Below are 25,828 nucleotides of genomic sequence, written 5' to 3' on the forward strand. Positions count from 1 at the left end.
GTCCTTCGAAAGCTTTTGTATATTGTTTTATCAACAAAATTTAGATTGTCTTGTGTGGAACTATCTACCCTATTCTATAAATTATTTCAAGAAATGTAAGTATAACAGCTGTTTCTTGTTTAATGTATCATATGAAAATATATAATATCGTTATATCAGTAAATTCGTTATTTCCGTTGGTTTGTAGGCATGTCTGTTTTTGGATTGACAGCTGCAATAAATAAAGATATGTTTGAAACTATATATGAAGCATGTCCATCAGCACTATTGAATTCTCTAAATAATGATGTTACACCACTTTGCATTGCTGCTATGACAGGTGATAAAAATTTATTTTTCAGACTAGTAGAAGTAGGATTTAATGTTTCAAAAAATAGTAAGATATTACATTTTGTTTAAAATTGATACGATAACGATGCATAATTTTGCTGGTAGAGTTTTTATTCAGTTTTACCATTAATTTTTAAATAGATGACTATACTTATAGTACGACGAAGCAGTCGATAGTACCAGAAATAAAAAACTTGGCAAAATATTTGAACACAGAAGATTATTGGAATGGTAACTCAGGTAACATTCTTATAGAAAAGGAACCAGATAACAAGGACTGTTTAAGTCTTTCCAAACTAGTGAACGAAAATAATAGTAATAAGTCTCCTTTAAATGTTCATAAGATAGCGTTAGTTACATTTGATACTACAATGTGCAATAATGTCAACTGTAACAACAATGTCATAAAAGATCCAAATAAGCTTTCAAAACCTTGTGCATTAAGTTTAGAGACAATACATTCAGAAATCAATTCGTTCAGAGTTGTTTAATTTCACCCACTTTGACTTGCAATCTGAACAAACTGTTACCTACATCTCCAAATATATATTTTACACAAAATAAACATAATGAGGAAGTTAATTTGAATATAAAAGATGAAACAAAAGATAAACAGTTATTTGTAAATGAAGATGAAGATGAAGTAATGCCAACTTGTTCAAAAAGTGGAAAGAATGTAAGCGAATTACCCTTGCAGAGGTATATTAGTTATTGCTCTATATTATATACAGAATAAGTATGATATTTTAATTTAACTGTATTGTTTGCAAAGATTACAGTCCATTTGTCCGCAAGATTTAAATATTCAACACAAAGAAGATGTGCCTGCATTTAGTCCATTGCGCCAACAAAATATTCTTCCAAATATGTATGATGAAAATGTATTTGAAGAAAATACTCCAACACCACCACGTTACAGGACACCTTCAAGAGGAGTAATTTTAACACTAGGTTTACAGGCGTTTCGTATATACCTATCTCTATGAGCATCCGTCAAATTGACGGGTAAACGAAAATACACATTTTTCTTTAAAAAACCGATTTATTCAAATTAAATCTGAAAGGAGCAATATTAGGCTTCACGTTTAAATAAATTATTAATAAATATAAAGTCTTTTTTTTAAATTATCACTAAAAAACTAACAATAACATTAACACTAGGTTTGCGGGAATTTGACGGATTTTGTACTTTGAAATGAAATATCTCAAGAACCATAGCATTAATTTTAACCATTTTGCATTTTCTGAAATATGGAACAGGTTTATAAGTAATAGATGAGCAATTATTTCCAACGAAAGCCCGGTACAGATTTACACAATATATGCCGAATAAGCCTCATAAATTTGGCATTAAATGTTGGTTAGCAGTTGATATCCAAACAAAGTATATTTTGGATGGTTTCCCTTATATGGGGAAAGATGAAACTCGATGCTCAATAGCGTTGAGTGAGTTTAGTGAGTGAGCTAGAATTAGCCGAACCATATTTACAACGAGGCAGAAATATGACGACAGACCATTTCTTTGCAAGCATCCCGTTAGCTACAAAATTGCTAGCATAAAAAACAACTTTGGTTGGGACCATCCGGTCGAATAAAAGAGAACTGGCAAAACCAGCGAAGGAAAAAAAGGACAAGATAACTTTGTTTTCCTCAGATTTATATAAATCAGAAAGTTGCACACTTACCGTGTATAAAAGTAAACCTAAGGTAAAAGTCCTCCTTTTAAGCACAAAATATACAGGTGTACGAATAGAAGATAATTATAAACGTGTTCCAGAAACCATTGCCTTTTACAATAAAACAAAGTTTGGTGTGGACGTCGTTGACCACATGGCACGCAAATATAGTGTGAAAGTAGAGAGTTTCCGATGGTCCCTTCAAGTCTTTTCCAATATTTTGGATTTGGCAGCGATAAACGGGTGGATATTATATAAAGAGTGCACCAGATCGAAATTATTCAGAAAGGAATTCATATTTTGTTTAGCCGTGGAATTAGCTGGAGAAAACAAGGAGAATATTTGCCAAAGATCAGACGCTTCATTTCTGTCACCTTCAAAGTCAGAAGTGCGAAAAAGTTGCCAAGTGGGTTATTGCAAAAAAATAGAAGTAGTAATTATTGTATATATTGCAAAAAGACTGTATGCGGAAAATGCACAAACAACATTCAGTATATTTGCAAAAAATGTGCTCAATAGATATGATTACCCTGTACCGTTAATGTTATTATTATTTTTTTAGTGATAATTTAAAAAAAAACTTTATTTATTAATAATTTATTTAAATGTGAAGCCTAATATTGTTCCTTTCAGACTTAATTTGAATAAATCGATGTTTTAGAGAAAAATGCATATTTTCGTTTACCCGTCAATTTGACGGGTCCCGTAGGGATAGGTATACTACATACAGATTTCAAAAATTAGGAAGCCTAGGAGAAAATAATTTTTTGTGTAAATTCTTTAGATGAAATGATTAATTTACGATGCAAAATGGTTAAAATTGGTGCTATGGTTTTTGAGATATCTCATTTCCAAGTTCGAAATCCGTCAAATCGACGGGTGCTTACGGGACCGTCTAGTGTTAAATTCCGAAGAAGCAAAAATGTTTGTTTTACTAAAACATTACGGATTAGGTCAATACCTGCCTATATTTCTCGAACAAGAAGTAAACATATTATTAAATTATGTGTTATATATATATATATATATATATATAAAATTTTATTATAAATTAATATTGTACATTTATTTCAGGTTGACATTGATTTATTTATGACTTTAACTAATGAAGATTTAATTGAAATTGGTATAAAAAATGAAGCTGACAGAAAAGCTATATTAGAAGTGATAAACAGATCATAAAAAATCTGTGATACAAAACGAATTTATTACCTTTTATTAATTATATCTAATTACATATTATCATTTTATTTGTTATATACTAAAGCTGCTTTAATGTATAAATGTAAAAATATAATATGTTATGTTATAGCATATTAGTATTATTTTTTATACTAACTTAGTACCCTTAAGAACACATATGATACATTTCTATTTTTGCTTATAAAGATACATTTACATACGGAATGGCTGTAAAATTGTTGTATTCTTGATGTGCGATAATACTTTATTAATAAGTACACTTTTCTTTCCTTTAGAATTATGTGGAATTGAACGCTCTTTGATTTAGCCAATCACTCAATTCACTATTCTTCATTTGATCCAACTGATTCATTTTTACCATTGTCTGCACAATATTGTTTTGATCTTATTTAATAATTATATGTAATTTTAACTTAATCATACGGAATTTAGGAACATAAGTGCGTGTATACCAGTGCAGATGAGCTGCTATCTTTATCAGATTTAGCCTTTGATAGTTTCTCCTTCAGTGTTAAATGTTTTTGTCTTTGATCTTTTTCCTGCGGTAGCTATTTTTAAAAAGGGAAGATTATAAGTGAAGCATAAACAATGAAAGATAAAATATATTTTACATAGAAAATGGAGAGTAAGATACCCCTTTTGTCTTAGCATAAGAATTCATGTTTTGAATTTTAAAGTATGTAGAAATTGTTCTTTCCTCTGATACCGTAAAATTTGGGTTTCTCGATGTATTAACTGTATTAACTGTGTTCAAATTATTTTCCACATTTTGTATACATGAATTTTGCATAGTATTTAAACATTGAATACCTATGAAATTTATTTTATAACTCAAGTAATTACAATTTTTAGGTATATTTGTACAGGTATATTATTATCTTAGTACCACTTTGATTTTCTTTCACATCCCTGTTGTTTAATTTTTGATGAATTTGATGAATTTTAGTTAATCGTGTTCTTAATGATATAGCAGCATTTACATCTTTTGTCAACCCATCTATATATTTATCAGACGATTCTAATTGTGAGACGATATTCTCCTTTTCCTTAAGGTGTGTACTTAATCCTCTGTCCTTTGGTGATGCATTACTTGACTTTATATTTAAAGATTTCTGTATATATAATGGAGAATAGATTTTATTTACGACTATTGAATAGAAATTATTAAATATTCTGTGTAACTCACTGTATCAAGTGGGGTATCCTTGGATATCTGTAGCCGTTTACCACAAACTGCAGGTAATTTCATAAGTATATCAGATAAAAACTGTGTAATTGTAGATTCTTTCTCTCTATTTGGAATAATTTCTAATGGACTACTTGCTACACACATATGAGGATATGTAAAAACCTTGGATTTGGAAATCAAAAATTTAATTTCATAAAATAAAATTCCACCTTTATTTTTAGGTAAATAATATCCATACTAAAACGTTATACAAAGATATATTTGAAAGTAAATTGCAAGATGAATAAACATAGGTATTGTCATTTATACCATATTTTTCCAGTGTCTACGTAATTGGTCATAATCTTTAAAAGCACATTTTGCTGGAAGTTCTTTAGACACAGATAATAGTTTGCCTTTCTTTGTACTACAAAAATGAAAAAATTTTATTTTAAACCAAATATACATGTATATCCCATATATATTCCACTAAATGAAATAAATTATTGTTACCTTGGTAATACATATACAAATGGAAGATTATAACGAGATAAATCGACGTATCCTTTAGGGTCTGCTAAAAAATGTGATATAATAGACGGTGAAAGATAGTCTTCAAGTTTTATATATGGAATTTTAAGTATTTCCGCATGAAGTTGCAAACACATTTTTCTATCTAAAAACTTTTTAATGTTAATATATTTCACACTTTTTAATATTAGTTAGACGAAGAACAAAATTAGATTTTTTATTACCCTCTATAAGTACATCTAATTTTAATGCTCTAGTTCCTTCTATAAAGTTATAAAAATTTTGTCCTCGAACAAAATAATCATCAACTTTATTCCACAAAGGAGCTATCTTAGTTTGCATGGTATACCTAAGACAACTTTTATAAACTTCTGTAGTAACTGGTCTCGATCCTTGATACTGACAGGAATAAAAACCAGTTTATTATTGAAATAATATATTTAGAGCGAATAAAGATTTGTGTCTTGAACATACCACTAGTTTAAAATTTCTTAAAATTTGTTCCAATCTACCATTTTGAGAAAATTGTTTATGCGTTATAACAAATATATATCTTTCTGTACCCATTACTGGTGAAGCAATAACGTCAGATATTAAATGAATAAGTAATCTAAAATTTTATTGTTAGTAAAATATAAAGATCATTATTAAGATAATATTATATAATACAAAATTTTTGATTCGCAGAATTTGCCCTTGACTTACCGGCACTTAATTGTTTGCCAATGAAAATTTGATTTCGCCGATGCATCATGAACTTCAAGAAAATCAATTTCGCAAATTGCACAACATAGGTTACTCATTTCCGGAAATGAAGCGTACAGAACCGATTGTTCTTTTTTCTTATTCATAAGATTACAAGCATCCATTATATATAATTGCTTGCTATTCTTAATTATTTTATGTTCTTGTAGATTCAATTTACACTAACAATTTTTCGAAAACGTATTTTCGAATGAATATTTAAAATTTAAAATTTAACAATTTACATTTAAAATTTCAAAAGTTGTACTAATACTTTAAATATGATTTTAACATTTCAACATTTAAAATTTCAAAAGTTGTACTAAAACTTTAAGTATGATTTTTGTGAAGAAGCTTTATTCTCAATTATCTCAAAATTAAGCTTGTATGTGAGATATCTAAACGTTTTATATTTAAAACAAATTTAAAATCTTCTTAAGTAAAAAGACGACTCTTTTTCTATTATCAATATATTATCTTATTTAGCGGTTACTGAGGAGTTTATATTATATATATTGGTACGGATCGCTGAACCGCTTTGTTCAATAAAGTGCGCGAAAAATTCGAGATAACTACATATTAAGATGTAAGCATAGCTTCTTTTATAGAGATCTGCTTGAAATTTTCAATTAGAAAACAAAACATTTTTTAATAACCTCGCATGGCTGAATGAAAACCTTTTAATTTATCGTGATTTTTAACGACTAAACTAAAAGATTTCCAATAGCGTATTTCCTGTAATTTGAATTCACTCCTTGAATTATTCACTCCTTGCTATAGTACTCGCATCGAATTTTTGACCAATATATAGATGTATTTGACATTTCAGGTATGTGAACGTGATTTCAAATTTCGCTTCTAAATTGCATATTGATATCGCTAAATATTAGGCCAGATTCATATGTAACACAACGGTTCAGTAATGTTCAAATATATTGTATATTCATAACTTCAAGCCATTTGAAATAAACGCCGCGTAATTCAAATTTCAACACTATGCATAGTGTAGTATTTGAATAGGTAACTAGTAATGTGTGTGTGTGTGTGTGTGTGTATATATATAATACAATTTCATTTCACTAACAATAAGGGGAATAAAACAAAGAACAATTAGATGCAGAAAAAGTTACATATATTCAGATAAAATAAGATACATAATACAAATTAATGTTACCTAAGTAACAAAAAAAGTTAAAATACAAAAAAAGCCAAAAATATAGAGAAAAAAGTATTTGACTAGTTTAATATATTGTTTCTAATAGAAATAGTACTAAAAATAAAATATTTTATCATTTCCTGACATATACACTTAGCTTAACGATACATTATACCAAACATATTAATGTGTGTATGTCACTTTTACAAAATTATAAACATAATTTATTCGAGAGATATGAATAAGCTAATCTACACATGTGCATGCATTACTCCAAAACTATACGGTTAATTACTTTAATCCGTTTTCGGCAAATTATGCACCTTCGAAAGGCAGGCGCACAATACTGGCAAGTTGCTAAATGCCCACATGGCAAAAAAGTAATTACAGCTTCTCGTCTCATGCAAACTTTACACGAACGAGCATCTTTCAATGCCCGATTTTCTTCTTCCAGGGAAGCTAAAATAATAAACAGTATATTTAAATATAATACATAATAAAATTGATTATATGTATACGGATTTCATACAAATTAACGAATTTGTGATCAATCTATGTTTTTATTTTAATTACTTACCAATTCTTTCTTGGAGGGTCATTTCATTACTATCATTTTCACTATTGGAACTCTCCGGAGATCCATTCTCATCTGCAATTTCTATCGGTGCCTGAAATAATTATAATGTACATAAGTATATATTGGAATTATTAATTATACACATTGTTAATTATATATGTCGGATCGGCATTGGAAATGGGGTTGTGGGCGTCAAATGAATCTTCTCGAGGATTAGCCATTGATACGGTACACACAGGCGTAGTTTATTACAACGATAGAATTATTACAGTCTTAACAATTGATCACGGCACTCGCGACACTAGTGACGATGCTCTCGGGCTCGATAACGAATCCGCGGTCAACGGGATGACAACAGAACGTACTCACAAAGTCTAAGTCGGAGAATAATCACTGATAGCCGAACATGTACTGCGGAGACGCATCGACATCTGGCAATCATCTTACTCGAAGAATAGGGTCTGCGTGTGGAGAGCCACGGGACAGAAACCGTTGGAATGTTTACTGTCGCGTGTCGCCACGAATATTTCTTTTAAGGAGAGCTATAGAATTGCTCCATACCTTTGTTAGACAAAGCGTTCATCCCGTGACCGCGGCTACGTTCGGCGACTGACTGTCGCCTCGAGCCCAAGCTCATTATCACAATTCTCGAATAATTACAATCGGGTTGAATAACTACAATTGTTCAATTACAGCTATAGTAGACTCTAGGTTACAATGTTGCGGGATTATCCAAAATTCTAAAGGCTCCGGTGTTCCTTCATCACCGACATAGATATTGTTCAGGGTTTAAGTTTTTGTACTTACTTCTGCAGAAATTTCATATAACTCCTGGCCTGGTACATTATCACAATGTTCATTGCGGATAAATCTGCACTCTGGAGAACGCCTCACATGAATATGCATGGGAGTAACGCTGTCTGCTTGGGGATTTACCAAGTGACATTCAAAACAGTGAACCGTATCTATTTGATCGGTATGGTGAAATCCTGCAGTTGCAAGACTGGCAGGGTCGATGGAAGATTTAGGCCAAAATCGAAAACTCCAAGGTCTTACTTCTTCAAAACAATATTCCATAACACGCGGCGTGGATGGAGCCGGGGACATTGGACGATCCGGCGACGTTGGATGAACCAGCGGCAATATATGAGCTATTGGAGTTGAATAAATCTGTTGCAATGAATAAATATGCGACGTTGATGCCGTCGACTGTACCACTGATGTTGAATCAATCACCCTTGCCGAAGGTCCCGATGTTACGGCAAACTGATCCGCCGATATTGAATCAACCGGCAAAGTTGAATGATCGTCTTCGCTAGGAACGGACTCTGGTCCATGTCCCATTAAGTATTGGTAGTAATTAACATTAAGCATTTTATTGCACGTTAATGCACCTTCGAACCTATTTAAAAGAAAAAGAATTTGAAATATCTACTAATTGGAAATTACTTAAGAAATATTGTACGTGTACAATTGATCAAACAGAAATATATTACAGACAAAACTTACGAATATCAGATGTTGACGTTCCGCTTCAACAGCACTCCAACTCTTCAAATGGAATCTTGACAAATATTTAATATCTTAGTCTCGTATATTTTATATTTTTAGATTTACTAAAACTGCTCAATCGTACGAACGAGCCACACAAACTCTTCGACCGTCAGTCTAATACTGAATCTTGCTGCCTGTACGTACCGAGAAGCTACTACCTGTTTGCTACAAATCTTATCCCTACCCACAGTAGCCGGCACCAATAGACTCCTCCAATGCATTACAAGGCATCCACTGTGCAGAGTGGGCATGTTGTCGACCAATCAAATTTCACGGATGCTCCGCCCCTTACTGAACTGTACTGCACTGTGTAAAATAAAGGACGCTCCCTAGGTACAGCGTGAAAGTATATCTCTTATTCACTCACCTCCGAAAATTATGCCGCTTTTGAAGGAATTCTTATTTCATCCATTTTTACTTGGCAATATTAACACGTTGTTTAAAATATCAGTAAAAACTGCTGCGCAGTCTAGAGAGTCAAAGAGAACGACAAAAAATTACAATATATTATTAACAGATATAATAAAAGAGAAAATGACAATAGATGCTTGCTAAAATGTTCTAATCGAGTTTTCGTAATATCTCTAGCTCGACATCGTCTTCCTGCAATTCTTACCGGAATTTCCATAACGTTCTGCTTCAGATTTGCAATATTCGGAAACTCCTAATCCGTCCATTACTTCGGTTCAAGTGGCCACAGTCCTAATCCGACATCCGCTTCCTGGGTATAATAAATGGATATGGGTATAATATTTGGTAGAAGGACAATTGCTGTCGTAAACAGCCTACACCTTGTGGCGTATACCCTGCCCCGGTACTAGTCATCCCGGATTATAATGAAATTATTTTTACAAGTACGCAGTTCTTCAATATGTGAAACAACTCACACAGGGTTTCTGCAGAAAAATTCAACCGTTTGTAACATTTTATAAATTTATTTTGCGATAAAGTTCTCTCGCGATGCGAATAGTAAAACGCTGTAGCATTATGTTATATTACATTATACATATTATATCATACTATATATATATATATATATATATATATATATATATATAGATTATATATAGATTATATATAGATTATATATATATAGATTATATATATATATATATATATATATATATCATTTTCGCAAATGTTCCTTGCAACAATATACCATCGTTTGGCGTTAAAAGTGTTAATTGCGTATGCACTAGATGATAGTAAAAACGAAGAATAAAGATATTCGGGCAAAGCGCAATATACTAAGCTTGAAAAGCAGTAATATCTTGAAAAATAACGATTGAAACGTTCTCGTCTGACAACAAATGCCAAAAAAAGTATCGACGATGTAAAACCATTAAAATTGACGATATGTCTATGTTTTGTTACTAACAATCCTGAAATTGCTAAAGTGAGTCCGTCATTTTCATAATGGAATTTTCTAGCAGCTGTTTATATTCGTGTAGAATGTAGCGGCGTGTCTGCGGTACCCGTTTATTCTCATTTCGCTTGGTTTTCTAATTTTTCTTTATTTTTCTCTAGCATCTTGCATTCGATGCGTCTTAGACACCAAATATTCTGAGCTGGAAATCTAAACTGGCTTTTGTTGAGATAAATGTCATGTTGGTTCCTACATCCAGCGTTGGTGCAGGTCCTTGAGATCCTCTTCTTCTTTTCCCCGTCCGTCACGTCCTCTTCATCTAAGTATCCCGTGTGTTGTAAATGGCTGTACAAGGTGGTGAAATACACAGCATATAAAACTAATCTGTATGAATCGATTGAATTTCAAAACCCAAACCAATGCAATAACAGCTTTAAACAGCATCTGAAAAACTATAACATTCAAGAAAACAACTTGCGAATAAAAGTGTCGTATATCGAAAAATTCAAGGTTCTATTATAAATTAATATATAAAGATTACTCTGAACATTTTTCAATGATTTTCTATGCAATAATAGAATAATTCTATATAACAACTTTCTCCGTTTTCGTTTGCAACATTTACATTCTTTTTCATTTCTACAGTTCGAAAATCTCGCTTTTCATTCGATTCGCATTTTTTTCCCCGAAAGACGATATAAATATTTTCTCCCACGTACTTAATTCACTATTCTACATTTGATCCAACTGATTCATTTTTACCATTGTCTGCACAATATTGTTTTGATCTTATTTAATAATTATATGTAATTTTAACTTAATCATACGGAATTTAGGAACATAAGTGCGTGTATACCAATGCATATGAGCTGCTATCTTTATCAGATTTAGCCTTTGATAGTTTCTCCTTCAGTGTTAAATGCTTTTGTCTTTGATCTTTTTCCTGCAGCAGCTACTTTTAAATAAAGAAGATTGAACGCAAAGCATAAACAATGAAAGTATAAATAAACGAAAAAGTAAGCTATAATTTTTATGAGTTGAAATATATATATATTTTTTACTAACAATACGGAGAATAAAACAAAGAACAATTAATTAGATGCAGAAAAAGTTACCTATATTCGGATAAAATAAGATACATAATACAAATTAATGTTTACCTAAGTAACAAAAAAAGTTAAAATACAAAAAAATCCAAAAATATAGAGAAAAAATGTATTTGATTAGTTTAATATTATGTTTCTGTTTACTAATTACTGTAGAAATAGTACTAAAAATAAAATATTTTATCATTTCCTGACATATACATTTAGTTTAACGATACATTATACCAAACATGTTAATGTGTGTATGTCATTTTTAAAAAATTATAAAGATAATTTATTCGAGAGATATGAATAAGCTAATTTACACATGTGCATGCATTATGTCCAAAATATACGTCTAATGGCTTTAATATTTTTTCCGCAAATTATGCATTTTTTGAAAGCAGGTGAACAGTACTGGCAAGTTGCTAAATGCCCACAAGGTAAAAAAGTAATTATGGCTTCTCGTTCCGTGCAAACTTTACACGAACGAGCATCTTTCAATGCCTGATTTTGTTTCTCCAGGGAAGCTAAAATAGTAAACAGTATATTTAAATATAATACATAATAAAATTGATTATATGTATACGGATTTCATACAAATTGACGAATTTGTGATCAATCTATGTTTTTATTTTAATTACTTACCAAGTTTCTCTCGGAGGGTCATTTCATTACTATCATTTTCATTATTGGATCTCTCCGGATTCTCATCTGCAATTTCTATCGGTGCCTGAAATAATTATAATGTACATAAGTGTTACAACCGTTCGCGGAGAGACGCGGTCGCGAGGAAAACGCGTCAGCGAGAGGCGTAAATTCTCGCTACGATTCGGTTAATCGACGCCGCGAAGTAGTCGTTCCCCTGTTTCGGTTAAGATAACAGATGTGGTTAAATGAATATGACAGTATAGTAAGTTATATTTCATCGTTTATTCCAACAACTTATAACGAAGACAGTTACGCTGGTGCGTATGTACGAGATGAGTGAGTGACTGATCTACGGCTGTGTATACCCGGTTAAAGGATGTTGACCGTTCGAAGGATGTAAAATCAGAGATGTTCGGAGACGATGCTGTGGCGAAGGAAAGCTAAGGATGGGTGTGTCTAGCGCACGGGACCATCGTTTTTTTTGGTGACGATTTTAGTTAAGAGAGTGAGGGAAATAGGCTTCGTCGTTAATTGGTTAAACGAAGGGTCTTAACTGCCCTCGAGAGAAAGTGGTTCGCGGGAGGAAAGTTGCATCATGTGTGAGAAAAACTAACTTTCCCTTGTCAAGCCGTGGTAGACAATGGTCTTTAGAAATGCTTCGGAAACAGACGTTTGTTTGGTTCGAAGGACCTCGACTAGGAAATTCCTGAGATTTATGGAAGGTACTTGAGACTATTGAGGGTACGTAGTGAGTATCCGAAGAGATCTGGTTGCCATCTTGCCCGCGGTGTGTGGCCTGGGCTAGGTAGAGGGTTACGCGACGTAACAATAAGTATATATCTGAATTATTAATTATACATATGGTTCAGGGTTTAATTTTTTGTACTTACTTCTGCACAAGTTTCATATATCTTCTCGCCTGCTACTTTATTAACATATTCCCAGCCCCGTACTGTTAATAAATAACAACATCTGGGAGACAAAATTGCATGCTCTTCCCATGGAACTTCATCTCTCCAACCAGCTTTAGTATTTCCACAATGGAAACAGGTAGTGAAATCATGTACTCCGGTGTAGTAGAAGCCTGCATCGGCTAATTCTTCACTTGTCTGTTTCATATATGTAGGCCATGTTTCGAATGAATTTAGTCTGGATTCGTAAGTAACATATTTCAAATTTTTAGCTTTCCTGACATCTTGTAGTCCCAAACGGCTAAGTTCATACGCCGTTGGGTACCTTAAATGTCGTAAAAATTGATGGTCATTAAAATCAAATGACTCATGATATTGTAAACCATAACGACAAGTTATATTTCTATTTCTTCGTTCTGTCCGTAGAACTTTATCAGGATCTACTCCAATTGGTACATTATCACAATGTTCATTGCGGATAAATCTGCACTCTGGAGAACGCATCTCATGAATCTGCATTGGAATATCACCGTCTGTCCAGTCATTTACCATCACTTGACATTCAAAGCATCTCACTCTATCTATTTCACCCGTATAATAGAATCCTGCAGCTGCAAGACTGACAGGGTCAATGAAAGATTTAGGCCAACTTCGAAAACTCCAACGTCTACTTGCTTCAAAACGATAATCATCGTTATTTTCTTCGATGCCATGTGAAGTGGATGGAACCGGCGACATTGATGCCGTCGACTGTATCGGTGATGTTGAATCAATCACACTTGCTGAAGATCCCGATGGTACGGCAAACTCATCCGCCGATATTCTATCATCTGATGTAATTGAATCAATCGTTGAAGTTGATTCAATCGATGAATTTAAATCAATAGATGAAATTGAATCAATCGATGAATATGAATCTTCATTTTCTGAAGATTCTGGATCACGTTCCATTAAGTGTTGGAAGTGATTTGCAGGAATCATTTTATCCAAATTGTAATCTAATGCACCTTCGAACCCATTTAAAAGAAAAAGAAATTGAAATATCTACTAATTGTAAATGACTTAAGAAATATTGTACGTGTACAATTGATCAAACAGAAATATATTACAGACAAAACTTACGAATATCAGATGTTGACGTTCCGCTTCAACAGCACCCCAACTCTTCAAATGGAATCTTGACAAATATTTAATATCTTAGTCTCGTATATTTTATATTTTTAGATTTACTAAAACTGCGCAATCGTACGAACGAGCCACACAAACTCTTCGACCGTCAGTCTAATACTGAATCTTGCTGCTGGTATGTACCGGGAAGTTACTACCTGTTTTTTACAAATCTTATCCCTACCCACAGTACCCGGCAGCAATATACTCCTTCAATGCACTATAAGGCATCCACTGTGCAGAGCGGGCATGTTGTCGACCAATCAAATTTCACCGATGCTCCGTCCCTTACTGTCTAAAAGAAAGGACGCTCGTTAGGTACACCCTGAAAATATATCTCTTATTTACTCAGCTCCGAAAATTATGCCGCTTTTGAAGGAATTCTTATTTCATCCCTTTTTACTTGGCAATATTAACACGTTGTTGAAAATATCAGTAAAAACTGCTGCGCAGTCTAGAGAGTCAAAGAGAACGACAAAAAATTACAATATATTATTAACAGATATAATAAAAGAGAAAATGACAATAGATGTTTGCTAAAATGTTCTAATCGAGTTTTCGTAATATCTCTAGCTCGACATCGTCTTCCTACAATTTTTACCGGAATTTCCATAACGTTCTGCTTCAGATTTGCAATATTCGGAAACTCTTAATCCGTTCATTACTTCGGTTCAAGTGGCCACAGTCCTAATCCGACATCCGCTTCCTGGGTATAATAAATGGATATGGGTATAATATTTACTAGAAGGACAATTGCTGTCGTAAACAGTGTAGTCTAAAGTCCTAGGTAACCGTTACTTTATGGCATCCTACACCTTGTGGCGTATACCCTGCCCCGGTATTAATCTTCGCGGATTATAATGAAATTATTTTTACAAGTAAGTACGCAGTTCTTCAATATGTGAAACAACTTACACAGGGTTTCTGCAGGAAAATTCAACCGTTTGTAACATTTTATAAATTTATTTTGTGATAAAGTTCTCTCGCGATGCGAATAGTAAAACGCTGTAGCATTATGTTATATTACATTATACATATTATATCATATTATATATATATATGTCGGAGATGGAAGGACAGCGGGACTTTCCGTCGGGAATGCTGGGAAAAACCTCCCATCACCATCATAGTCAATATTTTAATGTTTAAGCAATAAAAATAAGGAAAACAACTTTTAATGTTCCAACCTGGCGTTACGACGATGGGTTCAGGTTTAAGGTGACAGAACGGGTCACCAGACCTAGCCACGTTCACGGAAGGACCGCGTACCTGACAGAGGTACGGAATGATTTGATGACTCTCCTTAAAAACAAGGATTGACCCGAGGAGCGGGGACAGGAGTATATAAGGGTAGGTTCATCTGGATTGAGAGAATTTTTAGTTAGTCGTTGAGTGAATTGCCGAGTAAGTCACGATGATACTGGTCATCCCGTGGACCGTGGATTCGTTATCGAACCTGGATTCGTTGTCACCATCGTCTCGGACATCCTATTGCCGTTACTCATAACCTCTTGTAGTGCCCGTATTCGCACTGATAAATACTAACCACATCCACGACGGTAAAGTAAGTAAAGGTTCATAGAACGCCCCAAAGTGCCAACAACCTGACTCCGACATCAGAAGTGGGATCAGTGCTGGTTATAACACTGCAAGAGCTTACGACCGATTCCGCTGCATGATGCGCAGCTGTCAATTTGATTACGGAGAAAAATCCTTAGAAAGCAGTGCCCTGAATATAATCTCAATAACGAGCGTCGAATCGATTTCTACATAGTGGAAGCATCAACTGGTGGATCAAGTCATCCGGTTGAGTCGTTTCCATTTTACCCCGATTTTTGGGAGCCGAGTGTTCGCTGATTAAAGAATCCGTGGTCTTGAGATTTTCTGGCAAAAGAACGATATCTGTAGAAGATGAGTCGAGTCCGTGATGATTGCGCGGCTGGTGGCTGTAGATGTCGCTGCTGGGGGTACTGCTATATTTTCTTCCTATTTAGAACCGTGGAATAAAAATCGGACTTCGGTCGCCGGGATTCGATCCCGCGTTCCGAACGTTCGTAACCTAATGCGCTAAGCACTGCGCTACCGTCGTCCGTTAGTTGTTTATGTCGAGTAGCCGTATTTGTGCTGTGTCGAGTGCCGCTACAGATCGATATAGTAGTAATGCGAGGAATGAGAAACATTGCTACATCTCAACTCTTGTCCGCTGCAGGTGTTAGTGGTTTTACATTAGAGATAAATTCGTCATGTCCTCGCTGACGGTTATTTTAAATTATGATATCGCGATCGATCGTGAAATTTTAAGTCAAGGTTTTCACGTAATATCACACAAAATAGCCTCGCTATGTGTAAGACAAATAATTAATGCCTGTAATAAAACCGCCGAAGACGAGATCGATGTTAACGAAGTTGACAATGGCGTACGTGGTAGAGATAAAAGTCGATTCATCTTCCTTTTAGAAGATCCAAAGATTCATTCGTTACGGGCTTCCTACGTACTCGCGTAAATACAGGCCAGTTAGAAATACAATCAATTGATCCTAACATCACCGTGCGAGGAACCCTAATAGACTTCGCGAGGAAGAGCACAGAATAGTACGTGAGAGGATAAGCGAATTAACCAGAGCCAAAAATCACGAGGCCTGGTAATCCACCGTTCGCGAGCCCCATGTTACTCGTGAAGACGAACGACGGTTCGGATAGATGATTGGTAGATTTTCGAGAACTAAATAAAAATACGGTCGCGGACCGGTATCCTTTACCCCTTATTGCGGATCAAGTCGCGAGATTGCGAAAGCAAGATGTTTTATTGGTCTGGACATGGCCAGCGGGTTTCGCCAAATCCTTATTCATTCTAATTCTAGGAAGTATACAGCATTGGCTACCCTCGTAGGACGATTTGGACAATAAATTGTTGTTTTCTTCAAATTCTTTGGGGTCTTTGTTCGGTCCACTCGACGTCTTTTATTTGCATAACATGGTTGCGTGCGCGCTTAGTGTTTCTTTCGGAATCGTCGTTCCGAACGGCGATATACGCTGACTCCATCGAAAACAGGGATTTTGCATTTTTGACAGCCCTAATAATTTTGCAACTAATACTTATCTGAATATTCTAATTTCTTCCTGGCTGCCATTCTTTTTAAACCATCAAAGCGTTTACCATAGAAATCCTCAGAAGGAGTCGCATGCCAAGTTTTCTGTACCATTTGACCCTTTTCTAATTGTGGTGACATAAGAAACCACTTGATCGAAGTGATCTGTACCACACTTTCCTTCGTTGTATTCGGCAGCGGCTGGTGGTTTTGGTGTTGCGAATAAACGAAACGAGAGGTGATCCTTGAGAACACGTATGGCAGCCAACGTGTCATTCGCACGTTGTTGTCTATTTGGACGACGTTCTAATCATTGCCCACTCCATGGATCAAGCTCTAGAAAGATCGTACACCGTATTAAATACCCTCGTAAATGCCGCAGTTTCTTCTAATTTTTCTAAATGCTCCGTCCCAAACACGTCGGTACTCTATTTGGGACATGCAATTCATAGCGGAGAAGTTCGACCCAATCCGGGTAAAATACAAACCTTGAGTTCTTTATCGGAACCAACGACCGTCACACAGCATAGACAGCTCCTAGGTCTAGCCTTTTTATTTCCGAAAATTCGTCCCTAAATCTTCACAGGTAATGAAACCCATGTATGCACTTATCCCCGGTAAGAAAAACAGAACTTGGAGGGATAGGCATGAAAAATAAGGCAAAAGGTAACTTCTGTCCTGACTGACGCGCCGGTGTTAATGGTATTTGAGCCGAACAATCCGAGAGAACTCCAGATAGACGCTAGTTCGGATGGATATAGGGCTATTTTAATGCACAAGACGGAAGGTAACAATAGAGTAATAGAATATGAGCGTATAAGAACTAGCCCTGCGGGATCTAAGTATCATTCATATGGACTACAGACGTTAGCAGTTGTTAAGCGCTATTAAACATTTCCGCTACTAATTACATGAAAGAGAATTTCTTGTTGTCACTGGTTGCAGTCCCGTGAAGGCATCTGATAATAAGGTGAAACTTACTTACAAACTAGTAATGTTGACATTGTGTATCGAGGAAGTGAATGAATGGCTCACGTAGATTTCTTCCCGCGGAATCCCATAGACATTGATCAAAGTCATAGTCATAGTCATTTCAAGGAGAAGAAATTAATCTGACCGAGACCTCAGAAGATTGGCTGTTAACGGAATAACGTCGGGATCCTCAAATTTCAGAAATCGTCACTAAACTACAAAGTGACGAGCTCGCGGAAGATGTCGCAAATGCGTATGAATTACGATCTGGTACCCTTTATCGTAAAGGACAAAGAAAAGGCAGAACTCTTTCCTTGCCCATTGCCCCGAGAGGTTTTAGGTGGCCAGTCATTAACCATGTGCAACAGTCAACTATGCACTTAGATTGGGATAAAACGCTCGAGAAACTGTACGAGTATTACTGGTTCGAAGGAATGGCGAAACATGTTCGTAAATTCGTTGAGAACTGTCATGCTCGCCGAGTGTCGAGGGCTAGTTCAGGTAAAATACTAGCTGAACTACATCCTATTCCTAAGACCAGCATATCTTGGCATTCCGTTCGCGTGGATCTAACGGGCAAACTAAGTAGTAAAAGTGATTCGAAAGAATATGTCATTGCTTTGGTCGACAGCTTCACTAAATTCGCACATCTGCATCATACTCGTAAAGTAGATTCCCTTAGTACCGTTAAAGTACCTAAGTATGCTATATTTTTATTCGGCAGCCCCTGCCGGATAATAACGGATCAAGGAAGATGTTTTACGGGCAAAGAATTTCAAGAATTTTTGTCAAGGTAGACACATTAAACTCCACTTAATAGCAACCGGTGCGAGTAGGGCCAATGGACAGGTAGAGCGTATGATGCACACGCCAAAAAGTATGTTTACAACGGTAGAAACGACTGGGCGATCGTGGCTAGACGCGATCGGCAAAATACAGTTGGCTTTGAATTGCACCATCAACCGCGCGATTAAATCGAGTCCATCGGAACCATTTATTGGTAGGACAGCAAAGACCTTATGACTTGAGGCGGATGAAAAGAGAGTGAGAGTTGTGTTTCGTCCCGGGACTACCGGTGGACTCGTCAGTAAGGCTGTGCCCGGTAGTCCCTGCCTTAGACTTAGAGGGAGTCTCGCTAGGTGCGGTATTTCAATCGCTCGTATATTCGACCGCTAGCGAGTTAGACAGACAGACTGACTCTGTCTGGCGGTTGTGTTGGCGGTTGGTACCCGCGGATCGCCCGGGAGGTGTTGCGCCGCGTTGATGCCTCGACCTGTCGGCGTCCTGTTGATACCGATCCGCCACAGACTCATTGATACCCGATAATATCGAAGAGAGAGAAGTAGATATCTTTGATGTAAGACAACAAGCAATAGAGAACCTAGAAATTAGTGCTAAGTACGATAAAGGTGGATTTGACAAAACTAAAGCTAAAGTAGTTAGGTTTAATCCTGGTGATTCTGCATTACGCGAAAACGAGGAAATAAAATCAAACTAAATTAAATCCAAAATTCAAGGGCTCTTTTGTAATAACAGAAATCTTGGAAGGGGATAGGTACGGGTTGAAAACGGTAGGTGGTAAACGATCCTCTAAATATAGTCATGACAGGTTGCGAAAAATGTCAAATAGCTGTATCCCAGCGGAATTGGACGTCTGTACCGATGGCGAGAACAGTGACCATGGCGATATGAGTACCCCGATCTCGGAGGATCAGAAGCACGACACCGCCCCCCTCCCCCCTGGCAGAATAACACAGGAAAGCTCCTGGTGACCGTGTGGTACACCCCATTTACGAGGGACCCCACACGCGCTCCGAGCAACAACACAGGAAAGCTCCTGGTGGCCGTGTGGTACACTCCATTTACGAGGGACCCCGCACGAGCTCCGGGCAATAATACAGGAAAGCTTAAGGTGGCCTTGTGATACACCCCATTTGTGAGGGATTCCACACGAGCTCGGGGCAATAACATAAGAAAGGCCAGGAAGGCCGAGCAACGGGTTAAACGTACCATCGGGCGGTCGTGCGATCCAGAAAACGAGACTCATGTGGGTGCGAAATCAAAAATGGTCCATCATGTCATTGCGACCAGACTAACAACCTGCAGGATACAACTGACATTTGAATACCAATCATGACGCCATTAATTTGTCTCTCTTATTCCTCTTGTTACCAAACCCCGAATAAAATTTGCTGTTGAACCGGACCCTTGATTTAGTTAAGTTGTAAATAACGTTATTTGTACCGAATCTAATATTGGAAGAACTCAATACTTTAGTTACACACGGGGACGTGTGATAGTCAGGATGGCCGTGTCGGAGATGAAAGGACACCGGAGCCGTCCCTCTGGAACTTCGGGAAAATCCCTAAAATTGCAATTAAAGTTTACAGTCATAATTAAACAATTTGCCGTCATCCTGCCCAATTGTACTTGTTTGCGATTTGTGATAATGAACTTGAGCTCAAGGCGATCATCAGTCGCCGAACGTAGCCGCGGTACGCAGTACGGTAAGAGATACATGGAATATTGTTCCCCTTCTCTCTCTCTCTCTTCTATTTTCACTGTCTCTTATTAGAATTCTATGATGCATACCAGGGCCGGCGTGACTTTTTCTGGGGCCAACTTCAAAAATTTCGCGGGCTTGAATACACATTCAAATCCTACATTTAAATTTTATAACGAGGAATTATTTATTTACAAATGCTGTTACGTATTGTATATTTTTATAAGCAGTTTTTTAAACAAATCCAAGTAATATTTTTTCACATCCATAATTCGCTTTCGAGGGGCAAAATATTCAATGAAAGTATAAAATCTGCAATTATGTATGACTTTTGCAAAAGCTATTGATGTAGTTTAATTTCTCTAAAAGTACAATTCTCTGAAAGCGCCTGGATTTTTATCTAAAGTAGTTTCCAGGATATGAGGACTTTGTGGAGTTACACTGAACTTTGATGATTTTTGTCACTCCTTTAAACTGAATCATTGCTACTAAAAAAATATTTTGCATCTGTTAATGGTATCATCATCCTGTAAAAAGTTAATCAAAATAGGTGTTTTTTAATTGGGTACTTTTCGTAGACCGCGGGGCCTTTCGAAACGCAAGCCCGGGTTCCGGCGAAAGCGCTGAGCCTGTCTTGCGCCGGCCCTGATCCACGCAAGTCCACATCAAAATCTTTATTTCCCACCAAATGTGTCTGTAATACCTAACTACAACGTTTCAATGTAGGGAATTTAGGATCTATAATTTGACAAATATGTATATATGTACAAGTTGTACATTATTTAACATTATTTAGTGTGAATCACCCTTCGAATGTTTTTCTATAGTTGTTTATCAAAGAATATAGTTGTTTATCAAAGTAATTTGTGTTATAAATTACTTCAAAAAGTATAAATATAACAGCTGTTTCTTCCATATCTATGTAAAAAAATATTAGGTGAGTTTTCAAATAATCGATATTCTGTGATGCCATCATTTTGTTTAACAAAATTTGATTAATGTTTTTATAAATTAAAAAGATATACAAAATGTTATGCTTACAAAATGTTTATTTTAGGATTTACTACCACAGCACATTTTTTTGTAATATTGTATATTAATACACTGTTTTTGTCTTTTTGTACAGTTTCCCAGATCTACCAACATGCAGATCTTCGTTAAGACCTTAACAGGGAAAACTATTACTCTTGAAGTTGAAGCTTCTGACACAATAGAGAATGTGAAAGCTAAGATCCAAGACAAAGAAGGTATTCCTCCAGACCAGCAGCGTTTGATCTTTGCTGGCAAACAACTAGAAGATGGAAGAACTCTTTCAGATTATAACATCCAGAAAGAGTCCACGCTCCATTTAGTGTTGAGGCTTCGCGGAGGAATGCAGATCTTTGTCAAAACACTTACTGGTAAAACCATTACCTTGGAAGTAGAAGCTTCTGACACAATAGAGAATGTGAAGGCTAAGATCCAAGACAAAGAGGGTATTCCTCCAGACCAGCAGCGTTTGATCTTTGCTGGCAAACAACTAGAAGATGGAAGAACTCTTTCAGATTATAACATCCAAAAGGAGTCTACACTCCATTTGGTGTTGAGACTTCGCGGAGGAATGCAGATCTTTGTCAAAACACTTACTGGTAAAACCATTACCTTGGAAATAGAAGCTTCTGATACAATAGAGAATGTTAAGGCTTAAATTCAGGACAAAGAGGGTATTCCTCCAGACCAGCAGCATTTGATCTTTGCTGGCAAACAACTAGGAGATGGAAGAACTCTTTCAGATTATAACATCCAAAAGGAGTCTACACTACATTTGGTTTTAAGACTTCGAGGGGGAAACCACATTTACTCTATGGAGCACCATATTTCACATAAAGATTGGTTACTTTGATTTGTCATTGAAGATGCTAATCTTTCTAAGAACAAGGTGAACCTGTGCTGCAGTTAGTAACATGATAAAGAGTTGTGTCCTTAATCTGCCTTGATACAAAAGTCGATCGGCTGTGTTTAGTGAAATTGATAGTATTGACAGCTCCATTATATTACTTTTTTATGTATATTTCATATTCGCTACTACTTGCTATCACTATATGAGTCTATATTCTTTATTTATTCATGTGTAATGACAAGATTAGCAAGTTGTATTGACCCAATTATATGTAACTACATATTCTTGTAACGCATTTATGTTCATTAAACAATTATAAATACATTCTTGGCATAAATGGTTTGTCTGTATCACCTCTTATTTACTGTATCATAAAGTATATTTGAATATTGTTTGTTGTGAACAAATTTTGGTCTATAGTTTTTCAATTTACCATTGTATATTGGAATGTATAATTTGCGTTTGTATATTTCATTTGTAATGATTTTGGACAATTGGAAATGATATTTTTCGAAAATATGTATGTCTGTATGTGTGTGTATGAGATAGATTCCCAATATGTAAGATTTGGAAAATTTTAAAAATATCTCAAATATATTTGTTTCATGACAAATATATCAAATTTAATTGCTTTCATGAATGTTAACTTTGGAACTTACTTAAACATTTAAATTTATTACATTCGCAATAACTTGTATACAAGATTTTTCTAAGAGAAGAATAATTAATTTTACAGTATTCAAATTTTTTTTATAGTTTTCTATCGCTTTAAGCTAGGGAATTTAAAACTTACGTTTAGTAATATCAGAGACATATGTGGTATTAAATACCTAGGATCAACATATATGTATGTTTTACGTCATTTCACGTCCCTTTCTCTGGCTTACTTTACTATATTGTCTACCAAAGACAACGTTCGTCGGAATCTGACTTTTTGAAGAACTTAACTTGCTTTAAGAATTATTTGGAAGCGTGTAAGTATATTGCATAGTTTTTTTTGTAATTGTGCATAAGAATCTTAATAAGTTGTTAAATAATCAATATTTTTCAATTCTATTGTTAAGTCTTCATTTTGCATTTGCAGCATTTGAATTTATTAACATTTTCCTAAATCGGCTTCCAACTGCGTCATGTAACATCGATTACATTCCATTACATTACAAAAAACAGTTCATTTACAAATCTAATGCAAAAGCTTGTTCCTTTTATGACATATATATATATATATATATATTATTCCAAGAATTCCATCCAATTAAGAGTTACATAGTGACATTCCACTTCTTGTACATTGTTCGATCTTTTTGCGACTTCGATTAAGACACCATTTTGATACATTATTAATCCACTACTTAATGTTAACCAAATGTTTAATTTTAAATTATATGTTATTATTATATAAACAAGGCAATATTTGAAGAGTAATATACAAATTCTTCAAGAAAATAACAATATTTCAACAGAGTAACATCATACAAAAAATATTTATTCTTTCCTTTAACAAACAAGAATTTAAATTTCTGTTACACCATTATCATCCCATGTCATTAATCTTGTGATGCTTATGTCTATTTTCTTCATTGTTTCTTTATATTGTTTTCAGATCTACCAACATGCAGATCTTCGTTAAAACGTTAACAGGAAAAACTATTACTCTTGAAGTTGAAGCTTCTGACACAATAGAGAATGTGAAAGCTAAGATCCAAGACAAAGAAGGTATTCCTCCAGACCAGCAGCGTTTGATCTTTGCTGGCAAACAACTAGAAGATGGAAGAACTCTTTCAGATTATAACATCCAGAAAGAGTCCACGCTCCATTTAGTGTTGAGACTTCGCGGAGGAATGCAGATCTTTGTCAAAACACTTACTGGTAAAACCATTACCTTGGAAGTAGAAGCTTCTGACACAATAGAGAATGTGAAGGCTAAGATCCAAGACAAAGAGGGTATTCCTCCAGACCAGCAGCGTTTGATCTTTGCTGGCAAACAGCTAGAAGATGGAAGAACTCTTTCAGATTATAACATCCAAAAGGAGTCTACACTCCATTTAGTGTTGAGACTTCGCGGAGGAATGCAGATCTTTGTAAAAACACTTACTGGTAAAACCATTACCTTGGAAGTTGAAGCATCTGACACAATAGAGAATGTTAAGGCTAAAATTCAGGACAAAGAGGGTATTCCTCCAGACCAGCAGCGTTTGATCTTTGCTGGCAAACAACTAGAAGATGGAAGAACTCTTTCAGATTATAACATCCAGAAAGAGTCCACGCTCCATTTAGTGTTGAGACTTCGTGGAGGAAGTTCCAAGCTATTTTAAGAGTACAATCTATCGGAAATGTTTAGTAAAATTGGTAGTATTGATAGAGTTATTTTACTTTACTTTTTTTTTATGCTTATTTCATATTTAGCACTGCTTCTATAAACTTATTAATGTGTAATATCAAAAAGGACAAATTGTAACTATGCAATTGCATATGTATATTTACACATTCTTGTAATGCAATTTTGTTCATTAAATATTTACTAATATATTCCTGGTATAGAGATATTTGTGCCTGTCCTTCCTTATTTAATGGAAATATTGATTCAAATATTATCTATTACTAATATTGTATTATATATTTTCTGGTCTAATACTGTATAAATCAATATTTATTTTGTTTTGTTACTTAATCTAACTTAACTTAATCTAACTAACTGTTACTTAATCTGTTAATATCTATTTTGTTTTGATACTTAATTTGCAATCTCTGCTTTGATAGAATGTTACGTCCAAACGTTTTCTGCATATTTACATATTTTAAGTACGCATATTGAACAAATAATTGAAAAATTTTGCCTCGTTTTCCTTTAAATCGGTAAACATGGAACCAAATGCTGTTTCAAGAAGTCTGGCAAGAATAAAAGAATTTATCTGACATATATATATAAAATAACGCATATAAAGAAAGTATATTTTTCTATTGTTTTGGTAACAGGTTACCATATTCATGGCTGCCTTTGCAATTCAGCAAATTTACGAAATTTATGAAAGCGAACGCAAGACGTGGCGGAATGTTAACACAAAACGCTCTAAATTCTTTTTATAAATTCTTTTCTTCCCTTTTCCTAAGTAAGTAGCAACAATAATTTATGACAATAGAATAGAATAGACGCCAAGTTCGGAGTCCTGTATTAGAGGCTAGGCATTACCGTAATGTATAAAACTCGTGATCACTTTCTCTTATAACAAACTGAATTACTTGGCGTGCGAAGCCGTTTCATACAA

The 25,828-nt window shown here is 35.1% G+C and overlaps 3 protein-coding genes and 2 pseudogenes across 3 annotated transcripts; 2 read left to right on the top strand and 3 right to left on the bottom strand.

Moving 5' to 3' along the window:
• Positions 1-37: 37 nt before the first annotated feature.
• Positions 38-25,091, top strand: LOC117240791 (annotated as a pseudogene).
• Positions 126-3,192, top strand: LOC117240798 (annotated as a pseudogene).
• On the bottom strand, positions 3,400-4,587 carry LOC117240785. The gene is made up of 5 exons (XM_033506825.1): positions 4,396-4,587; positions 4,096-4,321; positions 3,844-4,019; positions 3,662-3,757; positions 3,400-3,573 (listed from the first exon to the last, which is right to left on the bottom strand). Exons 1-5 carry the CDS (start codon positions 4,540-4,542, stop codon positions 3,487-3,489), a joined length of 732 nt encoding a protein of 243 aa, XP_033362716.1. The 5' UTR covers positions 4,543-4,587; the 3' UTR covers positions 3,400-3,486.
• On the bottom strand, positions 4,587-5,836 carry LOC117240777 (uncharacterized protein C18orf63-like). Its single transcript, XM_033506820.1, has 5 exons — positions 5,614-5,836; positions 5,383-5,518; positions 5,133-5,307; positions 4,891-5,053; positions 4,587-4,804 (listed from the first exon to the last, which is right to left on the bottom strand). The coding sequence occupies exons 1-5, from the start codon at positions 5,775-5,777 to the stop codon at positions 4,702-4,704; spliced, it is 741 nt and encodes a 246-aa protein (XP_033362711.1). The 5' UTR covers positions 5,778-5,836; the 3' UTR covers positions 4,587-4,701.
• LOC117238689 lies at positions 7,077-13,933 on the bottom strand. Its single transcript, XM_033503807.1, has 7 exons — positions 12,932-13,933; positions 12,039-12,123; positions 11,747-11,920; positions 10,495-10,684; positions 8,193-8,787; positions 7,386-7,476; positions 7,077-7,267 (listed from the first exon to the last, which is right to left on the bottom strand). The coding sequence occupies exons 1-7, from the start codon at positions 13,931-13,933 to the stop codon at positions 7,077-7,079; spliced, it is 2,328 nt and encodes a 775-aa protein (XP_033359698.1).
• Positions 25,092-25,828: the final 737 nt, after the last annotated feature.

The sequence above is a fragment of the Bombus vosnesenskii genome, unplaced genomic scaffold (assembly GCF_011952255.1).
Source record: "Bombus vosnesenskii isolate JDL3184/JDL3185 unplaced genomic scaffold, Bvos_JDL3184-5_v1.1 scf7180000013264, whole genome shotgun sequence".
Classification (NCBI taxonomy): domain Eukaryota; kingdom Metazoa; phylum Arthropoda; class Insecta; order Hymenoptera; family Apidae; genus Bombus; species Bombus vosnesenskii.